Source organism: Zootoca vivipara, chromosome 10 (genome assembly GCF_963506605.1).
Source record: "Zootoca vivipara chromosome 10, rZooViv1.1, whole genome shotgun sequence".
Lineage (NCBI taxonomy): Eukaryota > Metazoa > Chordata > Lepidosauria > Squamata > Lacertidae > Zootoca > Zootoca vivipara.
The window spans coordinates 23,384,716-23,397,386 of record NC_083285.1 but is presented as its reverse complement, the minus strand read 5'-3'; the positions used below and the strand labels follow the sequence as shown (position 1 = coordinate 23,397,386).

Below are 12,671 nucleotides of genomic sequence, written 5' to 3'. Positions count from 1 at the left end.
CTCAGAGTCATCATATGCATTAAGTAGAAACAAGAACTGAAAAAGAAAATACAGGAACTGAAAAGGAAAATACAATCTCCATGGTGCATTTGGTGTTTTCCATCTTAGAAAAGGGTAGCAGCGTTGTTTGACAGCACAAACTTGTTGTTTGATAGTCCAAGTTGATGTGCCATCGTAAGCAGGATTGATTCTCTAGCACTCTTCGGAAGGCACAATGGTGCAAAAAAAGAAAAAGAGGGCAATTCACTCACATACTCTATGGTTATCTTTGTATGCCTATGTGGCTTTATGCTGACAAAAATACAGTGGCAGAACAGGTTCAGAGTTTCATGGTTCCCATGAGAACTGTGAAATACACTTCTTGAAAAAGACTGGCTTTGGCTTCATGAGAAAACTGAGCCGTTTAGGTCACAGCTGGAGCACGTAATTTGCCAAGGAGCATATCATTTCCTGAATATTAGCATAGCCTTTTCAAAAACATCTTTTAGACCATGAATTCGGTATAGCCTGCACACTTGCAAGCCTGGTAAAAATCCCCGAACCAGAAGCACAGGTATATACAAATCTGGATTGTTCATAGCAGACAATGTATCGTTGCTACTTCCTCCGCTTAACAAGGTTGGCAAAGGCTCAAGCACATTTATGCAGCTTACAAAATTGATTTTTCACTTGGCACGGGATGCCGAGTGTGTTGGACCATGCAGCCCTAGCTCTCTCTAAACTGTTGCTCTAGGCACGCCCCCCCCCCTGTTTCACTAGCTTCTGTATGGCTTGAGCTATGTGAACGGCAGCCTCATTAGCTGCTGCTTTTTTCCACAGGAGAACGGCCTAGAGATCTACTTGCCAGCACTACAGGCAGCTTTTGCTTATTCTGTTTCATCTCACCAAGTTTGCTTTGCTCCCTTTTAAACTCAGACTGCAATTGCCATTGGTAGAACTGCTAAAAACACGCGTCCTCGTTCCTGCATCTGGCACAAATCGGAATAAGTTGCCCAATTAAAATCATCAGCAATTGTTTTTACATACTTTGCAAGTGGGGACGGGAAAGCTACAGTACCATCCCAGCATTAAGCTGTTTGACCATCCCAGTTGTTCATTTTTATTATTAGCTGCTTGCATATGTTAATTATTTCAGAAATCAATTACAGAAGCAGCAAGTATACACAATTCCTCTTTGATTCCATTTACTTTTGATTAGGCAAACTGGCAAGTCTGGAAGATGGGCTCTAGCAGCTATAGTTTTTGAGAGAGAAATAATCAAGATTGACAAGTTGGCTGCAGACAACTTTCTTAAGCCGTTTTAGTCAGACGCCAGTGTAGACTTGCTGATCACGTATGTAATAGTGCAGTTCTTGCACCATCTTGTTATCGGAATGTCACACACAAGCTTAGAACAGGAAGCTGCTCATTCAGAAACAATTCAGATTTGCAGCAGACATGCTTAAGGAATGTATCCAACTCCTGGATTTCTGCTATGGAGTATGGCCACGGAGTGAGGAGGAGCCAAACCTACAGTGCAGTGGTACTCTCCAAGTTGCAGGAAGGCAGACTTGATGGTGGTTAGTTTGCAAGGACAACAACATACAGATAAGGTTGTCAAAAAGGTGCCCCCTTATACAGTCCGAGATCCATGACAAAGTAACCGGGCCTCAAAATAATATTCCCTTTTTAAAGAAGTCTATGAAATTGTAAGCAACGGCACAGGAACACAAATGTAAAATTAGCATCTAAGTCTGTTTGCCCCCTTATCAGGTGGGCGGCTTTGCAGGCAGGCTCTGGGCCTCCCTGGAAAACCAGCCTATCGCAGGCCAAATGGACCAATGGCGGTAGGTGTTAATAGGCATTCCCCTGGGCGTGGGACCAACCGACCAATTGTGGCCCTTTGTGCTGCGCTCAGGGGAAGTTTAAATGTCTGGCTGGTGGGGCCTTTTAGCCTTTCTCTCGCCGTGCTGGTCCTCCCACCTTCCCTCCCTCAGATTAGGCTTTTTCAGGGATGGTTCGACCTTGCTATGGACAATATCAGTGGCTGAATTTTCAAGGGCCGGGCAGGAATTTCCCCCACTTGGCTAATTGGCACCGCCACTTGGGTTTTCGCCTACCTCATAGGAAGTGTCACAACATCGTAGGGCGGATAGGCATTGGGTAAACCTAGTATTGGTTGGAGGGGAGGTTGTAGCCTCTGCTTGCCCCTCCACAGGTAAGGGTATCCTGTTAAAGGATCCAGGAGGAGTGGCTCCTGCCCAATGCCCAGGCGGGGGTGAGGGTCATACCACTCCTCCAATGGGAACCGCTTGGGGGACACCCCAATTCGACGTAGGTCCTAGGGCATCCCCACCCCAGCTTCAGCCTTAGAAACACTCCCAGCGCGTGGGAGTGACATGTGCAGTTGCTGATCCCAATGCCTATGAACCAACCTCACATCTGTAACCAATAAAGTTGTGGCCTTATTTGATCCCAAACCAATATCCTGTGTTGCATCTAGTGGTTTTTTTTTTTACACCTTAGGGAACAGGGTGGTCACAAGGCCTCAGTATGTCAATGGACTTGCTTTTAAGTCACAGCACAGGAGAGACCTTACTCAGCCAGCATGTCTTGCAACTGTTGTCTGACCTGCAAGGGAAGCAGAAATATAGATTCACACTCACCAAATGTAAACACACTCTCAAAATCCATACAAAGGACAAGAGCATAAAAATATCCTGGTACCGTATTACTATCTGGCCTCCTGTTCTTTTTTTCGTGCAGACACTGGCATGCAACTGAATACATCTGTTCAATTGATGCAATATTCCAGCTGCTCATCTTTTCATCAACATAATCTTGAATCGTCTTTTCTTCATCTTCAATTTCCTCTTTGATAGACAGCTGTTTGGGAAGCAGAAATAGCATCAGAGGAAGAGCAGGACTATGAAGGCTGGGAGGGAAGATAAGCCCAGGGAGGAGGAGCCATAAAGTCCCTAGCCCTTCCACATTCACAGGAGCCAAGACAGAAAGAGAGGGTAGTCGCTTTTTATCCCCCACCCCGCCCCATATCAATGGTTCCTCTTTATATATTTCTCCTCCCATCAGTTTGATCTGAATGCTGCCCATATTCTGTAACCAACTCTGGCTTCTTGTCCTATTGCTTAATCCCTCTCCTGGAAAAAAATACACCAGTGTTTTGCCCCAGTGCAACATTACTTTAGTTACAGAGATCCCAACATGTAGTCCTTGGCTCTAGTTGCATGCTCATGCTAAAGTGGTAACACACTTTAATTACAAGAAGACAATGGTGGTAGATTCACTGACATTCTAGTCAATGTCAACTCCTGCCAGAATTCTTGTTTTAACCTAGTCATGGTCTTTTGACGCTGTAGACTCTTCAAGAGGCTTGACACATCAGCTAACTTCTAGTTTGCTGAAAAATGCAATGTGTATTTATTCTAAACGTATTTCTAGAAGAAGTAGTTACCAATAATTGGGGGTCCCGGTTTTCATCCACAGGAGTAAGTCCAGTTATTATTTCAAGTAACACCTAAAAGAAAGATAATCAGAAAACAAGAACAAAAAAAGTGAAATGCATGTCATGAACTACTATCAGAAACCAGTGCACGAACCACTCAATGAAAAACCTTGCGTAAGGAAAGATTTTAAAGAAAGGGTTGCTATGCCTTCCTTCAACAATTGATCCCAATGCAGCTGATGCTCCCTTTGCTGAACCTGCCTGTTATCAGACTACTAGCCTTGCACATATTAATAGCACTACTCTCATATATATTAGCTTCCAAGTAACTTTCCGGTGTTTTTTCACTCACCACACCAAAGCTGAAGATATCAGATTTCGGGGTTATCTCCCCACGCAAAGCTTCTGGGGCCATGTAGGCTGCTGTTCCCACTATTCTGTCTGTTAAGATAGTGTGTGTCAACCTTACTGAAGCCCTTGCAAGTCCGAAGTCAGAAAGTTTCGCCACAAAGTTCTCAGTGAGTAAAATATTTGCACTGAAAAACATAAAACAAAAAAGGGACTGAATTCTGTTAGGTTCTTCAACACCCCTTCTCAAGGAGATGGTGCTACAATAATCAAATGAAAAGGAAGGTGGGAGCTGTTCTTTTAGCTAATGCTGCGTGTTTAATTGTTATTCCATGCTTGTAGTTTGCGGGATAAGAAAGAATTATGGCCACACCCAAAACTCTTTTCTCTACTAAACAATCACACACCCAGCAACAATTATATTTACACTGTTGCCTTCTTCTATTCAGTGTCAAGAAAAACAAAGAACATAAATATTGCCCTTTTCACAAATCACCATAAATGTTTTTGGTTTTTTTTCCAATTTAAAAAGCATGTTTGAGGAATAGTGACAAAACAAAGATGGAAATATCTGCCCTTAGTGCAATAATTAGTTTTTTATATTTTACCTTTTAACATCCCGGTGAATGTGGTTATTTTCATGTAAAAAACAAATTGCATTGGATGCCCCATAAGCAATCTTACATCTTGTTTCCCAAGGAATTGGTGCTGTGTCATCCTTAAAAACAAGTGGAAAGTGGAAGTGTGTCAATATTTATAGGCAGAGAGGCCTAGAATATTGAAGTGTCGAAGCAATGATTCTTCAACATCAACTTCAATGGACTGGTCATGTTGTTCAGATGCCTCATGATTGTCTTCCAAAACAACTACTCTATTCTAAACTTAAAAATGGAAAGCGTAATGCTGATGGTCAACAAAAGAGATTCAAAGACTCTCTCAAGGCAAATCTTAAAAAAATGTAGTATAAACACCAACAACTGGGAAACTCTGGCCTGCGAGTGCTCCAATTGGAGAACAGCCTTTACCAAAGGTGTCATGGGTTTTGAAGATGCTCACACTCAGGATGAAAGGGAGAAACATGCTAAGATGAAGGCACGCTTGGCAAATCCACAACGTGATCAACTCCCACCCAGAAGCCTATGTCCCCACTGTGGATGGTCGTGTGAATTCAGAATTGACTTTCACAGTCACTTACAGACTCACTGTTAAAGACCACGTTCATGGAAGACAATATTACTCAGCTACGAGTGATCGACAAAGAAGAAGAATATCATATTCATCTCCAGGTCCTTTGTATCCATCTATGACATGAAGGAGCCTAATGGGGCTCCCATGCCCCGCCCGCTCTCATCCTCGTTCAGTACTGCTGGAAGGAAATTGGAAGCTTTCAAGGTTTGTGTTAAATAAACTACAATTGTGACCAGACTAGTTAGCACTATGGTTCACTGAGCCATGGTTTTGTTCAACAAACCATGATTTGAATTGACCAGGGTTCTCCTTAGTTCACTGTGGCCATGTCAGATGAGAAGGAAGTGAATAAGCCCAAGCAGGCTCATTCACGTAACCCTGAACCCAATGCAGTATAAAACTATCCAAACCAGACCAAAACAAAACACAGAAGACAAAATTTTCCTCTTTAAAGCTAACACCATAGCCTTCTTAAGAAAATGAAGCTGATCGCCCCCCAAAATGGAATAATATTGCGCCAAAGTAAACAATGAAAAAATGACTGGCATGATACCAGTGATATACACAGTGATAAGAGAAAAACCAATCAATGCCACCAAAGAATATTTGCCTGATGTTCTTGTTTCAAGTAACCAGCTTTGCAAAATGTGAAATATCATGTGCTCTAGTTTATACATGGAGCTTCTGTCTACAAAGGCTGCCCTTGCCACTGCATTAAAAGGTAGCTCTGTACACACATATCTTTGCACATTCAGAGCTATCCTTCATCATAATCAATAGGAGAGGCCTGCAAGGGAAAGAAGTCCTTGTGATCAGATACTTCACATCTACAATAGATTCCACATATTTCAATTCCCCCCCCTCTCAGTTTAGCAGTTCCAAAGAGGCACCGACAATAAGCAAGTATTTCACTTACCAGGCAAGCTAGTCTGTCAAGCAATGAGCCATTAGGCATATAATCATAAACTAGGCAAGGCTGATCGGAGTCATTTGAGAATCCAAGCAATTCTACTAGGTTCTCGTGCTGACATCTGTGACAAAAATAAATAAACGGCCTTGTTACTCTGGGTTTTCGTATTTACTTGAAAGGTTAGGAATAAGAGGGCTCCACTGAACCTAGACATAATCTTGATCAACAATCTCAGTCACACGAACTACGTAAGTTTATTTGATGCCAATGTATTGCCGGGGGGGGGGGGACTGCTCACGACTTACTCTGCCATAATACTGATTTCTTGTTCAAACTGCTTTTTCAGGTCTTCGATACTTACATCGGTCACCTATAATGACATTTAAAATAAATAAATTAATGGGACACTCAGAAACTGAAGGGAGGGAAGTTACTGGGAAGCAGACTAGTTCTAAGCAAACCACATAATGAAAGGTTTGTACTTAACAGTGGCAAATAGGGTGGTTTCCAGAGCCAGGCCCTCAAGGTTTTCCTGTATCTTCTAGGTATTGCTCAGAGATATTCAATGAGGTGCATCAATACAACTCATTAGCATCTTTGTATTTGTTAACAAGCAGCCTAGAAGCCAACTCATTGGTGGGAGAATTCCACAAGCAGGGAGCCACAATGGGGGGTGGGGGTGGGGTGGGGGAATACACACACAGTCTCCCCACCCTCAAGGATCTAGAGTTTGATGGGAGCTATTCCACCATCACCTGTTTTATTCAATATTTATTTATTATCCTATTTCTATCTCGCACCTTCCTCCCAAATGAGGCCAGGGCAGAAAGGGGCCAGAAAAGAAAAATACTCTAGGGTGCAAGGGATAGTTTACACAAAGGGGCATGTTTAGACTGCATATGAGTAAGCCCCACTGAATTCAATAGGGCTTGCTTGTGAGTAGGATTTCACAGTAAATTATTATTCCTTATCGGATTTATTACATAAAATACATAAGATTAAAAGCCCCCAAATTTGCAATACTCCCTCTGCTCTGCTCTTAAATGTTATATGATAGATGTGTGTCCATTCTGGCTGTCACCTGTGGCACACCTTTTCCCCAAACTATAGGGTGTTTCATCGCATGGTTTTCTGGCCATTTTCATGCCTCAACTTCGCTTACACTTTGAGAGAGAGAGAGAAGATAATTCACAGTGCAAATGATGTTATATAAGTAGTAACAGGAAACCTACAGAAGTAAGTTTTTTCACTGCCACTGTTCTGCCATTAATGCATCCTTTGTACACAATTCCAAAACCTCCTTCGCCAATCTTGTTGCCACCAGCCGACACAGTTCGATCATCAAAGTTATTTGTAAGACTTTTCAGTTTATCAAACGAAAAGCTCTGCAATACTGAAAGAGAAGAAGCGTGAGTGGAGATGTCAAATTCAATTTTTTTATTGGGGGGGGGGAACCCAGCAGGGTTTTTTTTTTTAGATTTCAAATCCCAGCACCACAAATCTTGCCATGATTTGTTTACCTTACAGAGATTTGCCTTTCCCTTTCAGGAGATGCCAGCAAAAGATGGAGAGAAAGCAAGATGAAGATCGGTTAGCTATTCTTATGCAAGGCTATATAAGTCCAAAGGAGAGCAATCTGTGACTCAGGGCTTCACGAAACGCTCAGCCTGTTTTCACGCAGGTAGAAACAAGGGAGAAATATGGGGCAAAGAAAGTAGCAGAGAGAGCACAGGTACCCCACCTGCTATCAGCATGCAGCCCCAAACAGATTAGCCCCAGGGATATGTGGTCTTTGATAGAAAAAACAGTTTTCCACCCCTGAAAAAAGTTTGCAACTCGCTAGCCACAAGCATCAACCAGTTTTCTGGAAGTTTTTTAAAAAAATTGGAAGCTCTTCTGCTCACACTGGAACAATTTCTGATGCCCCAGAGAGTGATCTAGATTAATGTGTTTGTTTTACTTGTATTTAGTAAACAAAAGATAAACACCTGGAAACTGCCATGTTTGCCAAACACTGAATTTGCAACTGGCTTCTGCTTGCTGCTTCTAATTTGCTTCTGAAACAAAAACTTTTCCGGAAGGGGGGGAGCGATTTGCCACCCAACCTCACTGGCCATGAGTAAAGATATCTTTAAGCTAATAGGTTGGTTAGCAAAGGAAGGTGGGGAGAAAACAGGTAGGAATAATTGCCTACCTGAATCATTAAGATACAAGCAAGTCTCTTTTGCAATTGGGCTGCAAGAAACTGAAGTTTGGCACCCTTTATCTGGAACCAAGAGAGGCGATACAGGTGCTACTTGATTTTCTTTTTCATTCAGACAGGTAGTTTCTTGTAAAGATAAGGGCACTGTAGTGTCTGTTGTCCTCGTGGAATCTGCCATAAAACACAAAGCAGTCAAAACAGGTTTTAGGTGGGAAACAGTTTGCCGAAAGCTGTCCTGTACCAACAAACAGAACAGTCATGGCTTAATAGTGCACTGGACTCCTTTATCTCCACAATGTCTTAAGGTTGCATCTGTTCACACTTTGGGGCATAGAGACATCAGCAAATACAACACAGGATCCCATTTCTGTATCAGTTATGGACTAGTAAGGAGGGCAATACACAATGTGCCAGCTCCACCTGCAGCAATAATGTTGTGCATCAATATAAAGTGCCTTCCCTTTGTGGTGGTTGCTCATGTGAAACAATCTAGGGTTATGTTAATATGTAAAAAGTTGGAATATTCCAGAAAAACCTTGCATTGCAGGAGTACAAGGAGACCAAGTCTGTGGCATGATTCAACGTATTTTAGAATGCCTTTCAGGGCCAAGTCATCACAATGAGGCTTGCATGATATAAATACGTGGGATATACATTTGTCAGGTTTTTAACATAGTTTTCTGGTGGTGCTACATATCCATAGCTCCAACTCTGTTTCTGGTGCAGCTACAGGCCTACTTGGATTTCTACCATAGTTAGTTCCTCCTGACCACTGCTCTAACACGAGTTGAAGATCCTTTTCAGAAAAGAGGAGTGCTTTATACGTCTTTCTTGGCTAATAACCAAATTAAGGACTTCACAAATGGCTACATGAAAAGATGCTCACCTGAAAGACAATTATTAAAAACCACCATTTAAAAGAAATAAGAACGCCACCATACCTCCCCTTTGAATACGTGCCAGAGACACCATGAAGGCCAAAATTACCTGGAAGCAAAAGTTTGGCTGGAGCGAAGAAGTGATTCCTGATCAGCAAGTCTACTAGATCACTAACAGTGCAATTTTGTGTCCCCCAGTCAAAAAGCAATTCACAAGTGGGGCTCTTTCCTACTTGTTTTAATGCTTCAAAACGCCTTTAAAAAAAGAAGGAAAAAAAATCAAATTAATTTTGAAAAAAAAGATTGCAAAAAAAGATACGCAGAATATATATTTTTTTAGCCACAAAGTTCAAAAGCTAATACAGTGGTACCTCAGGTTACAAAAACATCAGGTTACAAACGCTTCAGGTTACAGACTCCGCTAACCCAGAAATAGTACCTTTGGTTAAGAACTTTGCTTCAGGATGAGAACAGAAATTGTGCTCTGGCGGCACGGTGGCAGCAGGAGGCCCCATTAGCTAAAGTGGTGCTTCAGGTTAAGAACAGTTTCAGGTTAAGAACAGACCTCCGGAACGAATTAAGTTCTTAACCAGAGGTAACACTGTATGTCAACAGCAATGTAGCTTGCATTATATATTCCATCTCAAATATTGCTTTGGTGCAAGCTTGTGATAGATAGCTAGACAGCTCAGTTGATAGAGCATCCAGCTTTTAATGAATTAATGTGTCTAACATCCAAAAGGATGTCTGACAGTATATGGGATGAACAGGGCCACCACATTGTTAACTCAGCTGTGACTGCAACGAAAAATTCTAACTACAGTGAGGGTGCCGCCCTTAAAAGATGATGGTTACATACTCCATCAAGTAAGCTGTCAAAGTTATTGGGTTCAAGCTATACAAATAACATATACCAAGTATCAGTTTAAGATGTGATGCAATAATGATGCTAAATTGTAGCAAAAGATATATGAAACAAAGAATGCAAAAACTTGATGGGAAATATTCCAACAGCAGCTAGAATTGTTATTCTTCAATGCCAGAAGCATCTATAATAATAATAATTATTATTATTATTATTATTTATTTATACCCCGCCTATCAATCCTAACTACCAGGGAATGGTTCCTTAAAGTATTAGATATCATATATGGACAGATTGGTATAGTTGTTTTCTTTAGCTATATTAATCTGTCCTTATGTGGAAAATCTAATATTTTTTAATGAGTTGGAACAAGCTACACAAATGGAGCTTTCCCTCCCTAAAATGGCCCTCTTGATAGACACTTGAATCAAATTCTAGTGGGTTAGAAAATCTAAATATGCCAACAGCAAAGTATACAATATCACATATTAAAACTTCCCATGTCAAAAGACAACACCCATACAATCACAGAACTTGCAGAGTTGGAAGGAACCTCAAGGATCATCTAGTCCAGGCATAGGCAACCTTGGCTCTCCAGATGTTTTGGAACTACAACTCCCACGATCCCTAGCTAACAGGGCCAGTGGTCAGGGATCATGGGAGTTGTAGTTCCAAAACATCTGGAGAGCCAAGGTTGCCTATGCCTGATCTAGTCCAACCCCTGCAATGCAGGAATCTCAACACACGGTCCCCCATCCAATTCAAAACCTACTTAGCTTTGCAAGATAAGGATAAAAAAGCACACACGCCCCTTGGCACCAGTACACTACCTTATGTGCAATTGGCTGTATATGTTTGCACCAGAGGGATCTTTTATATCTGCTGCTAATTTTTTCCATCCATCCTGCGGATCAATAAAATCAGCCAGTTGCCTCATCATGCCATAGCCAAGGCAACGCACACACATTGAAGGCGTTATAGGGCAGTCGCTCATCTCCGATTCCTAACAAATGTGAAAGAGATTGCTTTCAAATACGACTTATCTGAAGAGGTAAAGCGGGCAGCATGGTACAGTTTTCATGGGGGTTTAAAACCCACAAATTTATGTCAAACTTCCGTGGGCACCTATGACAATGAAATTGCACTCTTCTCCCTCAAACAACTTCTCAGCTACTTTTAAATTACAGTTCCTGGGATTCTTTTGTGGGGAAGTGACATGCTTTCCTTCGGCATTTCCCAAAGTTGGGTTCTCCCTCTGTTTTTTTACCCCCAGACTGTGATTCCCATCATCCCTGACCACTGGTCTTGTTAGCTAGGGATGATGGGAGTTGTAGTCCAGAAACAGCTGGAGGCCCAAGTTTGGGAGATACTGCTTTAGATGTGCACACATCCATAATAAACTAGCCTGTGGAAGTGTGCAGTATGACAGGCAATGGGGGCAGAGGTGGTAGAAAGCAGGCATTACCAAATTGTGGTGCACTGTGAGAAAACATTTCCTGTGCGCAAGTTGTGAGGAGAGGGCAGAACGAGGAAGGTTCCTATTTTTATTTTTTGATGTTTCCGGATCAGTGTCCTGAAGTGAGAGTTCATAGCTGACAGAGACCCAAACAGTGGTAGTTATCCTGCATTGCACCTGACCCAAATAAGCCCAGCAGCACATAAAGACAACAGAGACCTTAAAAAAGACTGGGAACCATATATTATGCACCTATATACAGAAACACTGTAAAGAAGCAGACTCACTTGCATGGTTTGACTAAAATTAAAAAATTCCTTCCAGTAGCACTTTAGAGATCAACCAAGTTTGTCATTGGTATGAGCTTTCGTGTGCATGCACATTTCTTCAGATACACTGAAACAGAAGTCACCAGGCCCTTATATATAGTGAGAGGGTGGGGAGGGGTATTATTCAGAAGGATGGTGGGAATGGGTGATTGACTGACAGGTGTGGAAACCCGTTGATGACTGTTAATGACCACAATTGGTCTTACAGGAAAAAGCAAGGGGTGAGATGGCTAAAGATAGCTTTATCATGTATAATGAGATAAGAATCCAATGTCTCTATTCAGACCAGGTCTTTCCATGGTTTTAAGTTTGGTGATAAGTTGCAGTTCAGCAACTTCTCTTTCCAGCTTATTTCTGAAATTCTTTTGTAATAAGACAGCTACTTTGAGATCTTGTATAGAATGTCATGGGAGATTGAAGTATTCTCCTACTGGTTTCTCTGTCTTGTGATTCCTGATGTCAGATTTATGTCCATTTATCCTTTGGCATAGGGTTTGGCCTGTTTGTCCAATATAGAGAGCTGAAGGATTTGACTAAACACTTACAATTAAGAAAACAAGTATAAAGGCTAAGAGGTAACAACTGGGTAAATAAGAAAATGTAAGATGTTATTTGGAAAATAGGGTATAAAAATAATATAAATGCAATAATATTTAGCTAAAAGGTAGAATAAGCAGAAGAAACAAATATTTAAAGAACCAGAGGAGGAAGTTGAGGAAAGTCAGGGGAGGGGGGGGGTAGCTGAGCATTTGTTTTTTCTATCTTTTTTCTGTGATAAGGATGATTGTATTGAATATAAAAATGTAAAACTGAATAAAAACTATTTTTTAAAACAAACAACAAATAAGCCCAGCACCGCTTCAGAAAAAAGAAAGAGGAAAGCGAGAAAACAAGCTAGCTCTCACCCTCCGAGCGCCCGCCAAAGCCCCTTCCCCGCCGAACGAAGACTCTGCTTCTGAACCCGGAGATACAGACGCGCGCCTTCCCCCGCCCCGCTCACCGACGTCACCCGGGAACTTCCACCGCTCTCGCTTCCTTTGAAGCAAGCCCCG

The 12,671-nt window shown here is 41.8% G+C and overlaps 1 protein-coding gene across 2 annotated transcripts; it reads right to left on the bottom strand.

Moving 5' to 3' along the window:
* Nucleotides 1-12: 12 nt before the first annotated feature.
* On the bottom strand, nucleotides 13-12,592 carry IRAK4 (interleukin 1 receptor associated kinase 4). 2 transcript variants are annotated; one of them, XM_035128047.2, is made up of 12 exons: nucleotides 12,525-12,590; nucleotides 10,665-10,837; nucleotides 9,079-9,224; nucleotides 8,083-8,262; nucleotides 7,121-7,281; nucleotides 6,194-6,258; nucleotides 5,895-6,009; nucleotides 4,399-4,508; nucleotides 3,795-3,978; nucleotides 3,452-3,514; nucleotides 2,707-2,865; nucleotides 13-2,610 (listed from the first exon to the last, which is right to left on the bottom strand). In XM_035128047.2, exons 2-12 carry the CDS (start codon nucleotides 10,826-10,828, stop codon nucleotides 2,575-2,577), a joined length of 1,383 nt encoding a protein of 460 aa, XP_034983938.1. In that variant the 5' UTR covers nucleotides 10,829-10,837; nucleotides 12,525-12,590; the 3' UTR covers nucleotides 13-2,574. The 2 variants fall into 2 exon arrangements, with proteins under 2 accessions (XP_034983938.1, XP_034983936.1); XM_035128045.2 differs by having other exon boundaries at nucleotides 13-2,865; nucleotides 12,525-12,592.
* Nucleotides 12,593-12,671: the final 79 nt, after the last annotated feature.

Excerpts from the sequence above, each read along its gene's own strand:
- IRAK4 (XM_035128045.2), bottom strand. The coding sequence starts at position 10,828 with ATGAGCGACTGCCCTATAACGCCTTCAATGTGTGTGCGTTGCCTTGGC. Across the intron at positions 7,282-8,082 it reads CTTGTATCTTAATGATTCAG|TATTGCAGAGCTTTTCGTTT; the intron begins GTAGGCAATTAT and ends CTTCTCTTTCAG. Across the intron at positions 4,509-5,894 it reads TTGACAGACTAGCTTGCCTG|GATGACACAGCACCAATTCC; the intron begins GTAAGTGAAATA and ends CTTGTTTTTAAG.